This window comes from Silurus aristotelis (genome assembly GCF_946808225.1).
Source record: "Silurus aristotelis genome assembly, chromosome: 12".
NCBI classification, from domain to species: domain Eukaryota; kingdom Metazoa; phylum Chordata; class Actinopteri; order Siluriformes; family Siluridae; genus Silurus; species Silurus aristotelis.
In genome coordinates, this window is record NC_139585.1 from 28,777,746 (window position 1) to 28,794,266 (window position 16,521).

General features: G+C 41.3%; 1 protein-coding gene and 1 long non-coding RNA gene across 6 annotated transcripts in view; both read right to left on the bottom strand.

The window, feature by feature from the left end:
* Positions 1-2,012: 2,012 nt before the first annotated feature.
* The window catches only part of ngfrb (nerve growth factor receptor b), a 37,317-nt gene continuing 22,808 nt past the window's right edge, over positions 2,013-16,521 (bottom strand). The window contains exons 4-8 of one of the 2 annotated variants that reach the window (XR_014536121.1): positions 12,575-12,812; positions 8,393-8,550; positions 5,202-7,892; positions 4,420-5,126; positions 2,013-4,353 (exon numbers count right to left, since the gene is read on the bottom strand). Coding sequence is in view for 1 of the 2 variants with exons in the window: in XM_083557153.1 (XP_083413279.1) it covers positions 7,591-7,892; positions 8,393-8,550; positions 12,575-12,812 (698 nt within the window). In the remaining variant the exon portion in view is untranslated. Of the gene's footprint in view, positions 7,893-8,392; positions 8,551-12,574; positions 12,813-16,521 lie in introns of both variants that reach the window. The other variant, XM_083557153.1, reaches the window with a different exon arrangement.
* Positions 8,889-9,606, bottom strand: LOC310734787. Of its 4 annotated transcripts, XR_014536126.1 has the most exons (4): positions 9,563-9,606; positions 9,383-9,529; positions 9,123-9,269; positions 8,889-9,092 (listed from the first exon to the last, which is right to left on the bottom strand). It is a non-coding gene; the product is annotated as an uncharacterized lncRNA (long non-coding RNA). The 4 variants fall into 4 exon arrangements; XR_014536127.1 differs by having other exon boundaries at positions 9,123-9,253; positions 9,416-9,594; XR_014536128.1 differs by having other exon boundaries at positions 9,383-9,594.

The window sequence follows — 16,521 nt, forward strand, 5'->3', positions numbered from 1 at the left end:
AAGAAAACTGTTTTTAGACAGAGGTGTAGTTAAAGACAGTGTTAAAAATGTTTTCCTTAAATTTCATTGCTTTCAGTCTAAGCTAACACTGGAAAATAACAGAGAAAGCTATATTGGCTTCAGTAGAATTAAAATGTCTTTTTTAATAGATATTAGTTTGACTTTAAACATATACTTTTAACATTTATTAAAAATCAAGGTATGACTGAAATGTAAAAGCTTTGTGCATAAGTAACTCTAAAAAATATGCATTATGTGAACTGCTATAATAAACCATATATTAAAACACATTTTCCGTGTGTTAAAACTGAACCAGGATTATGAACAGGGTTTATTCCTTACAGCAAAACAACTGCTGAGGAAGCAAGTTGGAATGCAATATTTAGGACTCACACACGTCTGAAACAACAGAAACAATTTTCTCTCTCTGTTTTATGTGTTATCTGAAACTGGAACCACTCACACCTGTCCACTTGACCTCTCTCTTATCTCTCACTGCAACTCTTACCTCATTAACAAGTCCCCAGGGTCTGATTAACATTCCTCAGCCTACACAAGCCTCGACCTACCACGAACAAACACAGTGTCTAGTGAAACGCCTCCTTCACACCTGTCAGGGAATTGATTATGGCTTAACAGCATGCTAGATAACCACTAACTTGCTAAATGTTATTTAGCTTGAGCTGGCGCTCTGCTGACCTCCAGATTACAGGAGCAAGAAAAGGAGAATGTAGCTTTATCAGAAATTACTGTTATATTTATGAACAAAACATAGAAAAATTGGTTCAAACTAAGGAAAAATAAGGTAATTTAGAATTTGATGGCTGCAATAAATCTCAGAAAAGTTAGGACAGGGAAATGTTTACAGCATTCCCTGTTCTGTCTGTTTACATTTGGGAACTGAGGAGACCAGTAGCTGGAGTTTTGTGAGAGGATTTTTTTTTTTTTCCCATTTGTGAGTAGCTGTCTAACAGTCCTGGGTTTTCTTTGTTGTATTTTTAATTTCAACATGTAGCAAATGTTTCCAATTGGTGGAAGGTTTGGACTGCAAGCAGGCCAATTTAGCACTTTTTTCACTATGAAACCATACATAGATGGAGTATTTTGCTGGTTATTTTGCTGAAATATGCAAGGGCTTCCCTGAAAAAGGCTTCATCTAGATGGAAGCCTTTTTTGCTTTAAAACCTGTAAATACCTTTCAGAATTGATGAAGCCTTTCGACATGTGCAAGCTGGCTACTCCACACGTACTAAAGCACCCCCATATCATGAGTGACACAGACTTTTAAAGTAAACATTGATGATAAGCCAGATGGTCCCTATCCTCTTTAGTCCGGATAATGCAGCCTCTATGGTTCCCAAAATGAATTTTATATTTTGATCTGTCTAACCAAAAGAACCGTTTTCCACTTTTCTCATAATAAAAAATGTTTGATTTGCCTTTCTTTGCCTTAAGAACATGACTTCCTTTAGAAATTAACCCTTACAGCCCGTTCAGGTCAAATTTGTTTGAATTTTGACAGTAAAAACACCCTTGAGGTTTTTTTTTATATAAAATGTTTTGTTAGTTTTGCACATTCCAAGTCAAATTTGACTCGCACCTGAAGAGATCTAATTAGGAGAAATGGTGGTACTGTGAAATCCAAATTTGTTCAAAACAGTGTAACAAAACTTTCTATAGCACACCCTGTAGTATGGGGGAGGTACTAACTTAAAACCTGTAGTAACTGCACTATAGGCATAACATTTCTCCTCAGGGATGGATTATATGGAACATAGAAAAGTAGACATGTGAATTAATGACTATTAACTGCATTTTTGTGACAAGTTATAGATTTGTATGCTATTATGAGCTATTTATTATTTCTTTATTGCTGTTTACCTTATTTTTGTCTTATAGCTTTGTTCGCATGTGCTACACTAAGCTGCACATTAACAGTGTATTGGGCACCTGTATAAAGTTTTATATGTTAGGACATAAACAGAAAAAAAGTCATCATGACACATGAAATATGTTGTTGCAACTCAAATGTGTTTATTTCATATCTCATTTATTCATGTTTTTTTATTCTGTCCTATTCAAGAATTCTAGCAAATTCACATTTATATGATACATGGAAGTAAATACAAGTAAACACTACAAGAGTACAAGAGTTTTGTACAATATTTCCGCCCCCTTCTGGAATTACCCACAAGCCACCTGGCGTCCCCTCCTTTGGCTCCTTCATCTCCATCATGCTACTTAAATAAGTACATGATCTTTTTTTTTTTTTTTTGCCTCAAGTCTGTGATACCAGGACCTGCACATGTCATCCACAGACAAGCTTTTGTCGGAAAGCAGCGTGTCCATTTTTTTTCCCTCAATAAATGACAAACATGGACGACTACATGGTGAATGATTGCCGAAAACAAGATGACGGAAAAGAATCGATGAATTTTTGCAGAATGATAGAAGTCTTTTAATCAACAAGAGGCGGGGCCCTTAATACAATTTTAACCAATCAAAACGATTCGTTTGACATGACCATTGCATTAGGTAGCATCTGTTCGAAGTCTTCATAGCTTATGATATAATTTCTTAGCGTCCGATAATCCCTAGCTAGCAAACCAGTTAATATTTGTTAATATTAGCAAAGAGTTAGCTGGGGTGTGTCAGAGTACTGCTGCGTTGTACTGAAATAGCCGGCTAGTTTAGTTAACGTTACACAGTTCCTAGCGCGTAAATAAAACCGCGATTTTTTTGTTTTGATGTGGTAGATGTAAGCTCCGCCCCTTCTTGAATCAGTGGTTTCTGTTGTTTGAGAAAACATGGCAGTTATTCGTTGAAATCGTGAATGTCAAAGTGAAAAAAATGGACAAAACAACAAATTTTTTTGCAACATAAAATATCAAAACAAACCTGATGCTTCTTTCAGGCACTTGTGAGACTCATTATAGTTTTATAAGTGCTTCACCTTATTCTGGTAAAAAGAGAAAAAATAACTATTGTACAAATAAAAAAAAAAATTATTATTAACAGTTAAAAAAATAATAAAATCAAAGCCTACTTACACTTCTAAGTAAGAAAATGAGAAAACTCCCTCGAAGAAAGAAAAGGGAACACCTTCATTACAAGTATGTTTATACAGTGTGTTTGCATCATTTACAACATTGTTAGTCCAAAAAATATCGTAAAGTCTTTGCCATGTGTGTGATTTGCATGCCTGGATTTGCAAAATGTCACTACATATTTTTACAAGGCTACCACGCAAGAAAAGTCGGCTTGCTGATGTGGTTTGGGACACAGCAGGACGTCCTGTTATCCATCAAACATCAAATTCACTGTGTAGCTCAGAACTGGAACGCTACCCCCTGTGGAAGGGCGGCCATCTTGGATTCAAATAATTTATCTCAGTAATGGTGGAAATTGGTTGCGCTTTTTGAAGTATTTCATCTTATGATTTATAAAAGCGAATCCTGCAAGTTGTGATGGAATGTGCATGTTAGCCAGGCGCTAGCATGCTAGTTACTCAGGTTACCAATCCGAAAGGCAGATAGATTGCTGGATAAATGTATATATTACATGCGACAGAAATATATTAGCTAATAGCTCTGTTGATATAGGTAAATCGATGACATCGAACTCGACAATGACGACACCCGCTTTTCCGCTACCCTGGGTTCTGGAAAATTCCCATACATTTTTTCCATGTTGACATAATTTTTTAGAGAAATAAAGCCTGAGCGAAGGAACTGGCATTTCCATAATGCACTGTAAAAAAAAATTTTTCCTGTTTATTTACTTTCCGGCTCTTTGAAACGTCATGAGTTCAAATTCCAGCCCCACTAAGTTGCCATTCCTGGGCCCCTAAGCAAGGCCCTTAGTTCCATAAACTTCATAGGTGCACAGTTTTATGAATGAAATAAATGCAAGTCGCTCTGGATAAATGTAAGTATCTCAGGGTATTCCTCTTCAATTTGTTTTTTTTTTTTTTTCCCCAAGAGGATTCATGTCAATTATTTATTTTTATATTTTTTTAATGTAGAGTATTCCGTATTTTTTTATTAGTAGTATCTTGGAGTTTGGTCCTGTCTGGTATTTTTGCTTGGTTTTATTATTAGTATTTCAGGGTTTTCCTGGCTAGCTTATTTTTAGTATCTCAAAGTATTCCTTGCTAATTTTTAGTACCTCATGAGTATTTTTATCTGATTTATATTTAGCATCCCAGTTGAATTCCTTGGATTCACTTGGTATCTCAGAGCATTTCTGCCTACAGATTGCTGTTACGCTTCAGGTTCACAAACAAAAATGGCTGACGAATCCTACACGATTCCTTCATGACTATTAAAGGATTGGGAAACGAGGCTTACAACTCTTTCCTGTCAGCTACGTTAGACTTCTCATGCATTTTGAAAAGAACCAAGCGAATTTTTAGCATGCCGATGATTTCAAAAGATAATTCGAATCAAATAAAAAGCACAAGGCCAGACCAGTTTATCGCTTCTGCCCCGACTGTCTCCTGAGGATTTACGGCCGGTCGTTCCACGCTGTCAGAATCAAAAGAGAACCGTACGACCCTGACCCTGAACACCGGCCTCCTGTCATCTCCAATCCGTCATCAAAAGCCCTGCTCGAACCCAAACGTCTTTTCAACTTCATGTTAACTCGATAAATCTTCGATCGCAGATGCCTCGGAGCTTTTCAGTGGACGACGGGTGTGACGTTTTAAAAGGTTTAAAAGTGTCACCAGAGTAAAACCTCAAGATAATGTTCTGCCTCTGGATATCGGTATCTTTTTTTTTTTTTTCTTTCGCCTATTAGTAACACACAGACTCATCAACCTGTCCAGAGTCATTAGAGTCAGAGAAACTGCTCAGGCTGGAAGGAAACATGCTCCAAATGTAGATGGTTGTGGTGGTTTATGGTGGTCTAAGGGATTAATGTTGCTAATAAACCAAACCTATTTATTGTTTCACATACAAAGTGATTGTTCAAGTAATCCTCAGGCCTGAGAACGTTTGTTCAAGGTGGACCTTTTAAACATTAAGCATTAAACTTTTCCAGCTGGTTCTTCCCCAAGATTATAGGATGTCTTTGGAAGCTCTATGAACTATGAGCTCTTTACATAGGTTATAGTGGAAGATCCTCTGCTATAGATCTCCTTTGGAGCAGATAGATTGAACACCTTTGGGATGAATGTGAACGCCGACTGCACCTCAGGCCTCCTCATCTTCTCACCTACATCAGAACCTGACCTTACACAAACCCCCACACTCCAAAACAACATCTTTCTAGAAGGTTATGAAAACAGCAAATGGGGACTAAATGTGGAACGGGATGTCCAAATCTAGACAGCAAGTTTATGTCTTTCAGGTTCGGTTCTGCTACGGTCGTGTGTCCGAAACCACATCAACAAACTTCACTTCACACACCTCACCTGTCTCGGCTAATGGAAATGGACAATGGGCGCCTGAGGAACGACAAGGCAGCGATGTTCTGCATGTTGTGCTGTTTGTAGCTCGTGTAAATGCAGTGCTCGCTGTGTGCAGCTTCTGCGGTGTCCTGTTTCTCTCACTTATTACAGCCTTCATTTTAATCATGTGGTTTTAGTTATCCTGAATTGTTCAATGGGGTACCGGGTTGCCTCCTCTGTGTGTGTGTGTTTGTGTGTTTGTGTGTGGGGGTGATGGCTAATCTGGGTCATGATGGTTTGACCGAGCTCTTTTGTCATGGTGATGACCCTGGCCAGGTACGGACTAAGATCAGTTTACCTTCCTGTTCCACAAAAACAACAGCGGTACACTGAGTCTCCCTGCGTTTGAACACGATCACCAGAACATCAAATCTATCTCATCGGCCCATTGAGTTCTCCTGCTTTACTTCAAACTACCAGATTTTTTTTTTTTTTTTTTAAGAAAAAAAAAAAACCAAAAAAAAAAAAAAAAAAAAAAGGCATAATTAAATATCTGCTTTTCAGTAATTAACAAATGTTTTGGCGAAAAAGAACAAAAGTTCCAACTTTGGTGAAAAGAGCTAAAGTTCCCATTGTCACAAAGCGTTACCATGGCAAGTAAAAGTCGTCATGAGAACAGGAAGTTAGCGTAAAAAAAATGCAGTAAAAAGAAATAGTGAAGAGGTACCAAGGCAACAAGGAATTGCTTGGCAACGTAAAGTTAACGCAAAAGTTACCGTGGCAACAGTTACTATGGCAACAAAAAAACATGATTGGAACAACTTTAGTAACAAAAAAAATGGTACCATTGGGATAAAAATGTTAAAAGTTATCCAGACAAAAAACAGTTAACAAGGCAGCAAACAGTTTTCATGAAAACAGAGTGAAGAACAATCGAAACAAATTACCATAGCAACAAAGTGTAACAGTCGCAACAGCGAGTTCTAATGACAACGAAGTCACCAACAATGTCATGTTATCGTGACATCAGGGTTGCTATGGCAACAAAGACAGTTGACAACTGCAACAAAACTGAAAAATGACAACAAAGGTATCGTGACAGCAGGGTTGCTATGGCGACAAAGAGAGTTAGCAAAAAGGTATCTTGTGGCAACAGCAACATGGGTATTATGATAACAAACGGTTACTGTAGCAACAGATAGTTCTGGTGACAAAAAGGGTCAACAAACGACGACCGAAGCTTGTCATGACAACGACAACAAGCTATCGCCATGCTAACCCATAAATCATGAGGAAAAATATAACTATACAATACAAAAAAAATTACAAATATGTTAGCAATAACACACATTTTTAGCATAAATCATATTTTCTCTTTTTCTTTCAACACAGCATCAATAAATCTCTTTATCTGATGCTTCACTTTCTCCTTTCAAGTTCATCGCAGCGGGTTTCAGTGGTAGCAGTCTCTCTCCCTCTTTCTCGCTCACTCTACCTCAGGGAAACATGGCTTCAGTTATTCGCTCACGTACTCCTTAACGTTTTATTTTGGCCCGAAAGTGAAGACGGAAACAACAGATTGATTGAATTTTTGATTAGTGCGCCAGAGCTAAAGATTAGAAATCGCATTAGCAGTACAGACCAGGATGGATTTGTGTCCTGAAGCTTTGTCATGCTGCGTTCACACAGCCTCGCTAAACTCTGAGCACTGGAGCACCATTGGGGGTAACGGCGTATTCTTTATCAGCGCGAGAAATAAATACGGTCGGTACTTATAGTGATTAAATCAAAGGCATCGTTCAAATCATAATTTCCAGGAAATCTAAATGCGCGACGTTAGCGTGCGCTAGGTCATGTTGCCGCTGAATGTAATGCTGGACGCTGTGCTGTTAAATAAAAGCAAATTTATCATGATAGCTGTAAAGAACATGCAAAAAACTAGGTCCTCTGAAGTATTTTGCAGTGGGAAAACGGTGCTCTTGTTTCCTCCGCCCATTTTTTTGCTATTAATTATCAATCGGTGTTGAGTGAGAAAGAATTGAAATCGCTGTGTGAACGCGGAGGCGTCGGCGACGCTAGTCGGTCTGGGTGTCGTGATGGCGTTAAGGTTGGAAATGAGCACGGGTGGACCGTGTGTTGCGGTACTAAAGCTTGTGGTAGCAGGGGGTGTGGCTTGGTGAGCAGGGGAGCGTGTTTCCTCAGACGACAGAGGTAGCCGTGGACTTAGGCATGATGTTCTGAGCCAGATCATCCCGGTTGATTTTTTTGAGCGCGGCGCACAGCGTGTCAACGCTGGCCGAATCATGGCTCGCCCAGTCGCTCAGCAATGCTCGGACCGGCCGCTCCTCCTTGCCGAAAGAAGCGATGCGGTCTTCTTCGTACCCGAGCAATCCGGCCAGGCTGGACCAGTCTTTTTCCAGCGGCCCCTCGTCATCCAAGAGCTTCTCTAGCTCTTCACAAGCGTGCAGGGGCAAACTCAGGCCTCCGTCGATCTTGACCACTGCGAAAGACATTTCACAGTTCGCTTTTAGACATTTCACAGTTAAGCTTGACTGTTTTAATCATCTGGGGTCTAAGTCTAAAAAATTTACTTGCATTTTAACTCTTCTGGAGATTTTTCTACAAGCGTCTTAGCTAAGTTATCCATAACATGACCGCCATCTACATTTCCCAGATGCCTAGCAACGCTGTCCCCGAGTCCCATTTAGAAAAACATCTCGTACTGTTTTGTAGCTTTCTATAGACCTGTTTAAACCAATTCTCCATATAAATTAATCAATTCCACAGTGTCCTTGCAACTCAATTATTAAATGAATCTTAAAAGAACCCTTGAAGAACCCAGTGGACCCAGTCCATGTTCTTGCTCTCTTAGTCTCATTCCAGAAAGAGCAGTGTGAACAGATTTTCTCAAAGCCCTGATCCATGACGCTGTAATTAAGCATAGTGGGAGAAGTTTGTGTATGTGTGTGGTGGTGTTCTTGTTCTTGTTAGTGTGTGTACCTGTGTGTGGCAGGCCTTGTCCCTCCTGTAAGCTCTGGCTGTCTACAGAGATGCCACTGTCACTGTGCAGTTTCTCTCCCTCAGGCGACGGCGTCTGGCTCGGGTTCTCCGTCCCTGACCGATTCCCATCCTGTTTGTTGTGTTTGCAGCTCTTCCACCTGAAACACACGCCATAACGAACGCGAAGTCAGACGTTAATAAACGTCAGTCCCCGAATCCACAGCTCTCATGGTGGAAAACATTGGAAGAACATCAAACAAGAATTTATTTGGTCATTTATTTGTTTCTTGTTGCTGTTTAATTATTCACATATTTGACTTACTCCTTTAGTTGTTTATTTACTTAAATATTTATAGAATGACTTTGCGTATTAATTAGTGATGTATTACTTATTTACCTGCTTAAATGTTCACTTGTTTACTCACATACGTTTAGTTAAACTTTTTGACATGTCAATTTTCATGCACACATCACCTCCATAACCATACTACCTTCACCACACAACACCTCCATCAACACACCTCCACCACACAACACCTCCATCAACACTAAACCTCCACCACACACCACCTTCACCACACAACACCTCCATCAACACTAAACCTCCACCACACTAAACCTTCACCACACACCACCTTCACCACACACCACCTCCATCAACACTAAACCTCCACCACACTAAACCTTCACCACACAACACCTTCATCAACACACCTCCACCACACAACACCTCCATCAACACTAAACCTCCACCACACACCACCTTCACCACACAACACCTCCATCAACACTAAACCTCCACCACACTAAACCTTCACCACACACCACCTCCACCACACAACACCTCCATCAACACTAAACCTCCACCACACTAACCCTTCACCACACACCACCTTCACCACACAACACCTCCATCAACACTAAACCTCTACCACACTAAACCTTCACCACACAACACCTCCACCACATTAACCCTTCACCACACACCACCTTCACCACACAACACCTCCATCAACACTTAACCTCTACCACACTAAACCTTCACCACACAACACCTCCATCAACATTAAACCTCCACTACATTAATCCTTGACCACACAACACCTCCATCAACACTAAACCTCCACTACACTAAACCTTGACCACACAACACCTCCATCAACACTAAACCTTCACCACACACCACCTTCACCACATAACACCTTCATTCACACTAATCCACACTGTCCCCTCTACCAACAGAAATACACCACCAAAACACCGCCTCCACCAACACTTAATCTTCACCCCTGTTGTTAAAATTATTAAAACTGTGTTCAAACGTGCAAATGAATTCATGATATAAAATAATCGGAATATGACTAATTTTGAAACTTTCCATCTCCTGAATTCTTTACTTTTCGAGGGCTGAAAAGCTGCAGAAGGTGTTTTCAGAAACATCCTGTTTTTCCATCTTTAAATAAATCAAATCAGTTCACTTAAATCTCAAAGACCTTGGTGTGATCATTGACCCGAGTCTTTCCTTTGAGTCTCACGTGAATAATATTACCAGGATCGCCTTCTTTCACCTTAGAAATATTGCTAAAATTAGAAATATGATGTCGTTACAGGATGCAGAAAAACTAGTTCATGCTTTTGTTACTTCTAGATTAGACTACTGTAACGCTTTACTGTCTGGGTGTGCGAGTAGGTGCATAAATAAGCTTCAGTTAGTTCAGAATGCAGCAGCAAGAGTCCTCACTAGATCTAGGAAATATGACCACATCACCCCTGTATTAATCAGTCTACACTGGCTCCCAATCAAATCTCGCATTGATTATAAAATACTACTACTGAGGTATAAAGCACTTAATGGTCTCGCACCACCGTATCTGAGTGAACTTCTGTACCAGTATGATCCTCCACGCCTACTTAGATCAAAAGGTGCTGGCTATCTGTTGGTTCCTCAAATAATGAAGACTACAGCAGGGGGCAGATCTTTCTCTTATAAAGCCCCACAGTTATGGAACAGCCTTCCAACCAGTGTTCGGGACTCAGACACAGTCTCAGTGTTCAAGTCGAGGTTGAAAACTTAGTCAAGCCTTTTATCAGTAGATTTTTCTTAGGTAAAGGCTCAGATCTGGAGGGAGCATGGATATAGAGTGTTTGTTGAACTGGTATATTTGTATGCTGTCGTCCCCTCACATTCACACGTTCACTCGTGTTTGTTGACGGTGGTGTGGTGGGTCGTCTTTTATCTCAGAGATCCGTCATGTCTGTGTTACCTTCTGGTTCTCCCTTTTAGTTATGCTGCCATAGCGAGTCTTGCCGGAGTCCAAACTGCACAGTGACATTAACTTTCATACACCAATAGGGACACTTAATAATCCATATCCTTCTCTTCCCGTCACCCTCTTCTCTCTCTCTCTCTCTCTCTCTCTCACACACTCTCTCTCTCTGTCGAGTTAAACATGCTCCTGAGGCTCCAGTGACCACTGTTCCTGCTTCTTCACACTTCTGTGCGGCTTGGGACGGTCTCTGATCAGCGCCTTGGGTGGTTCCATGTGGTTCCAGAGTGGAGCGGGTGCTTTGGGGGTGGATTGGACTGTGGTTGGTGTCGGCAGTCTGCTGCGCTGGCTCGGGAGTGCGGTTTGCTTCTGGTCGTCGTCGCTGTACCCCGCAACATTGTATATCTGCTTCAATTGGTGCGGCCCAGATGAGGATGGGTTCCCTCTTGAGTCTGGTTTCTCTCAAGGTTTCTTCCTTATGCCATCTCGGGAAATTTTTCCTTGCCACAGTTGCTCATCAGGGACAAACATACTTACAAAGAACATATTTACGTTTAATCATCACATTATCTGTGTAAAGCTGCTTTGAGACAATGTTCATTGTTAAAAGCGCTATACAAATAAAAAATGAATTGAATTGAATTGAACTTGAATCCACCTCACATTTGGACCACTGGTCCTACAATCTTTTGCATTCCCCATGCCGTATTTATAAAAAAAAAGGGGGCTGAGTAGGTCAAAAGCTGTCAGAAGTAAATAGAAACCAGACATAATAATTTAACTGTCCATTTCTTTCCAGCCGTGTACTGTAAAAATAAAAATATTCTTCTGTGAATTGAATAAGTCTTAAGAATACAAACTTGAGTGATGTTCAGAAATTATTCAGTACAATAAATCCAGGATTTTTTTCTCAAAGTCACTTTACATTCTTTGGCCTGCCTTAGAGGATCAATGCATACTAATGTATTAGACACCAGATTTTCTGCTCTTTTGAAAGTGGGTCAAAGGCCTCAGGCCGTCTGTTTAAATATTTCATGTGTCCTCGATTCGAAATCCAACATAGATACGCTCAAAACTGTACGCAAATCCGATTTCCTTTACATTGAGTGTTTTTACATTTGGTGTCAGGGGTGAAGGTGAAATGAGACTGAGTTTAGGGGAGAAGGGGGGTAAAATATGACTGGGCCTATGTTCACACTTATACGTTTTCGTTTAGTCAACGAAAATGTAGCTTTTTGAAAACGCTCTCCAAAGTGGAGATATTTGAAAACGTTTTGCATCACAATGAGGACTGTGAAAAGTCTGTAAGGACTGTGACTGTGAAAAACCTTTTCACTTGTTGCCGTTTAGAGAAGAGGAGGTAAAATGTGACTGGGTTTAGGGGAGAGGAGGAAAAATGAGACTTGGTTATGGGTAGAGGATGTGAAATGAGGCTGGTTTTAGGGGAGAGGAGGAAAAATGAGACTGCGTTTAGGGGAGAGGATGTAAAATGAGACTGGGTTTAGAGGAGAGGAGGTAAAATGAGACTGGGTTTAAGGGAGAGGATGTAAAATGTGAATGGGTTTGAGGGAGAAGAGGTCAAATGAGACTGGGTTTAGGGAAGAGGAGGTAAAATGTGGCTGGGTTTAGGGGAGAAGAGGTAAAATGAGACTGGGTTTAGGGGAGATGAGGTAGAATTAGACTGGGTTTAGGGGAGAGGAGGTAAATGTGAAGGGGTTTGGAGGAGAAGAGATCAAAGAGAGTGGAGATAAAATGAGACTGGGTTTATGGAGATAGGAGGTAAAATGTGAATGGGTTTAGAGGACAGGAGGAAAAATGGAAGTAAAATGTGAGAGAAAGTGGGACCAGGTATTGTGGTTTTGCAGGGGTAAAATTTGCCTGGGTGTGGGGGAGAAGTGGGGGTGTTTCCACTCACCTTTTGATAACGATAAAGGCGACAAGGCCGAGCAGCACAGCAGGTACAATTGAGGCGTACAGGGGAATGAGGTTATCGCCCAGGCCCAGACCCAGTTTCTTAGTTTCGGGGTCAGAGGTCGGCATGCTCTCCGTCGATTCTGGTAGCACTTCTAAAGGAAAGTTGGTAAAGTCGATCGGTGACTCTGACGGCTCCAGATCAAAAAGTGGCGTGCTTGAAGCATTCAGAAGGTTTGGATCTGATGGGTGAGAAACAATGCATATGAACAAAAACTGTCTATACAGACTCTTTTACATACACAAGCTCACAAATGCCCTTGATTGGTTAGTCTCACTGTGATTGACAGTTGACAGAGTAACTCCTTACCTCTAACCTAGAATGCACGAAAACTAATCAAATGCACCACAGATTCTGGTATTAGACTATGTGCCAAACAGCATGACTAGCATGTTTGTGTAATACTAGGTACAAAGCTAACATCCGAATAGATCCCAGCTTGTCACGATAAATCCTTTATTGAATTTGTTGTTATTTTTACTGCATGCAAAATCAAAACCCCGGGCAATCTGAAGGAAAAACCAAGCAGGGCTAAAATGTCATTATACTGCCATGGCGGCTTTTATTTGGTCTGCAATGGAAAGTCGGAGGCAAGTGAAAGATGGGGCAGCGGATGAGATTAGACGTGATTCGATCGGAAGCCATAATAAACACACTCTCGCTCTGGAGTCAAGGCTAATGCACGCTAACGCAGGCTCGCACTGTAATGGGCCTTCGAGCCACAGGATGTTCAGATGTTCTGCAGCGACAGATGGACGCCCATATTGAGGATCATTTGATATTCCGGGTATGGGGGAGGGGTGAATGGGTATCTTGGGAGAGAGGGAACGGGGGTGGCCGGGGGACCACACAGTGATTGAGGTGGAACGTTTCAGAAGATACTCTAAAGACTGTGTCGAAAAACCCTAAGATGAATTAAATAAACTTGAATTTGAACTGGAGACTCCTTCCAACTATGCTAAATTAACATAAGCGACTGAATTGGATGAACGACTTTTTTTGTTGTTGTTTGTTAGAAATGTAATTTTTTGGTATCGCCTGGTTTATTGTGATGTGACCACTCCCTGTTCTTTTTTCCCCAGTGCAAAACATACACCATATCAACACACACACACAAAGTCTCTCTCTCCAGTGAAAGGACACCAGACACCAGTGTGGACAGAGATCCTCTTTGTGGTATACAAAACCCTCTCAGTCTTTTCTTTGCTCTCTCTCTCTCTTTCCCTTCATACATCTTGTCTTCTATCTTACTCTCTCTTTCTTTCTGTCTCACTCTCTTTATCTTCCCATCTCTTTTCTACGCTGCTCAGGCGCTCCCCATCAATGAAGACCAGACTACCATCTTACTCGACCCAACTCCCCTCTAATCCTTTACCTCAATTTCTTCTCTTTCCTCACTCACTTCTTCTCTTCCTCTTTTTCTTTTTGTTTTACAACACACAGAGGTCATTTGTTCTTATTTTATCCATCAGATACTGTCAGGTGGGGTTTTGAGATAAAAGAAAGAGAGAGAAGTGTGTGTGTGTGTGTGTGTGTGTGTGTGTGTGTGTGTGTGTGTTTGAATGTTTCCTCCAGTAGATCCAGTAATGACATTCTAAATGGAAGCAGATGGACTCAGCCACTTCGGAGAGGTTTAAAAGAGATTCGGTTACGCTCTTATTGGGTTACATGTTAACGGCTTGGCTTATCCAAATATCAGTTAGCAGGGATTCTGTGATATCGGAAAATCCGAATCATTTCGATTTCACCCGAGGTCGCGTAAATCGATTAGCCAAGAAATACGAAAGAAAAGACAAGCAATTATACGCGTTACTCCTAGAACAAATATAGAGCTAAGCCACACCCATTTGAGTCAAACCCCACCCATGTTTGACCGTAGGAATCCAAAAAATACGGAAATGTCAACCTGCCTATAAGAAAAACCTTAATGCGTCTGGTCCAGAACATATATCCATAAATATTATCTGCTCGTCTTCAAGAACATTCCAAACGATGTGGAAACGAATTTACACACAAAGCCTGAATATGAACGAATGCATGGTAGCTTGGTGGTGAAGGCTCTGGGTTCCTGATCAGAAAGTTCGAGCCCTGGTATTCCCAAGCTGCCACACTTAGCGCCCTTACACCATTAACCCTCTGTGCTCCAGGGGTGCTGTATCATGGCTGATCCTGTGCTCTGACTCACCAGTTCTTTCTAAGAACGCTGGGATATTCAGAGAAAGAATTTCACACACACAAATACACACAAACAACCATACCCACCCACACAAACACACGCACACACTTTCACACCTGAGGGCAATTTCATTTCATGAATCCGTCTACCAGCTTGTTTTTTCGGAGGTGGGCGGAAAAACCTGACCAAAAAAATCATAAATTTGCCTGAAGGTGAGAAATTTCGTTGCGAATTCCGTTACTGGAAAAATGACGCACAGGGACATTTGTTGTTAACCGTCTTAGTATTTATCAGTTAAGGGCCTCATGAAGCGCGTTGTTTTCGGCATCGACCGACACCTGCATCGCTATCGACGTGAATTCTTCTCAAGAAGGAGCATGTCTGGGATAAAAGGCTTTTACTCTCAGGCATTACTCAGATTTAACTGGCCTGAGTCCGGGTGGGAAAAAAAGGAACAAGTTATTTACACACACACACACACATCCATATAAACACGTCTCAATTGCACTGTAGCCACAAGTCAATGCAAGTGTGAAAGACGTATTAGCTAAAAGCTGTGACGGAGCAGGAAGCAATTAGCCCCGACTGCCCGACGGCTGCGTGATATTTTGTTTACAGAGCTGCATAGCTACCTTCAAAGCAAGCCATATCATGCCAGGCAGGACAGAAAACCAGCCTCTGTGTGTGTGTTCTCAGAGGTAAGACTGCGAAACCCGATACATCAAGAAACTTCATCTTTTCTATCGACTGCATTTGTGTCTGCGCATCGGCCCGTTTCCCTTCCTCTTCTCGGTCTTTATCTCAGGAGTGCATCAGTCTTGCCTTTCGTTTGACTCCCCCTCCATCTCCTTTCATCGCACACAAATATCCCAAAAGAAAACGAAAAAGTCACATAAATCAGACGCCACTCGCCAACATTCCGTCTCGAGCTCGGGATGCTGAAAGCTGCGAACGGTTCGGAGGCGATTCCGAGGCAGCGCCTTCTGAAATACGACCCGGGTGTTCCTGATATGTAGAAGAAATCCAGTTGTTCGGGGCATCCACACACTCGAGTAACAGATTGTACAAAGATTTAACGTTATCTGAGCTATTAAGCTAATCATATTTAGAACACATCATATTTGGGACCATAAACAACCTGATGGCGCCGGATGTATCAGTTTGTTCCTTATGATTTTAAGTTGTGGGCGAGGAAAAACTCACTGAGATGGCATGAGGAAGAAACCTTAAGAGGAGCCAGACTCAAAAGAGAACCTTATCCTTATCTGGTTGGCACCAAATGTCCATTCACTGTAACCTGTGGTCCTGAGCCATTGTCATAGACTGTTGCTCTTAATTTACAATCAGATGGGGGGTCGTCAGACTAGTGGACCATGGTCCATAAGCCATAAGTCCATGGCATCTGTTGTGAATCCTCTGCTGGATTTATCAGGAGCACTGGTGTCAATTATGTAGCTGAAGCCAGCTTGTCGAGCAAACTAAGATTTTTTTACTGACGTTCAGACATTTCACTTTGGTCTCATTAGTATGAAAAAAAAAAAGTTGATAACGAAAGCGGTATGTTGGACAACTGGGTTTATTCGAAACGCTCATCTGTTCTGAGTCAAAACTGATCATGTTTTGTACAACTATGGCATCTATGAGTAGATCACAAGGGCTGACCGGGATATTTATTTGTTAAGTCACAGCAGGACATAAAATGGAAGAGGACCAA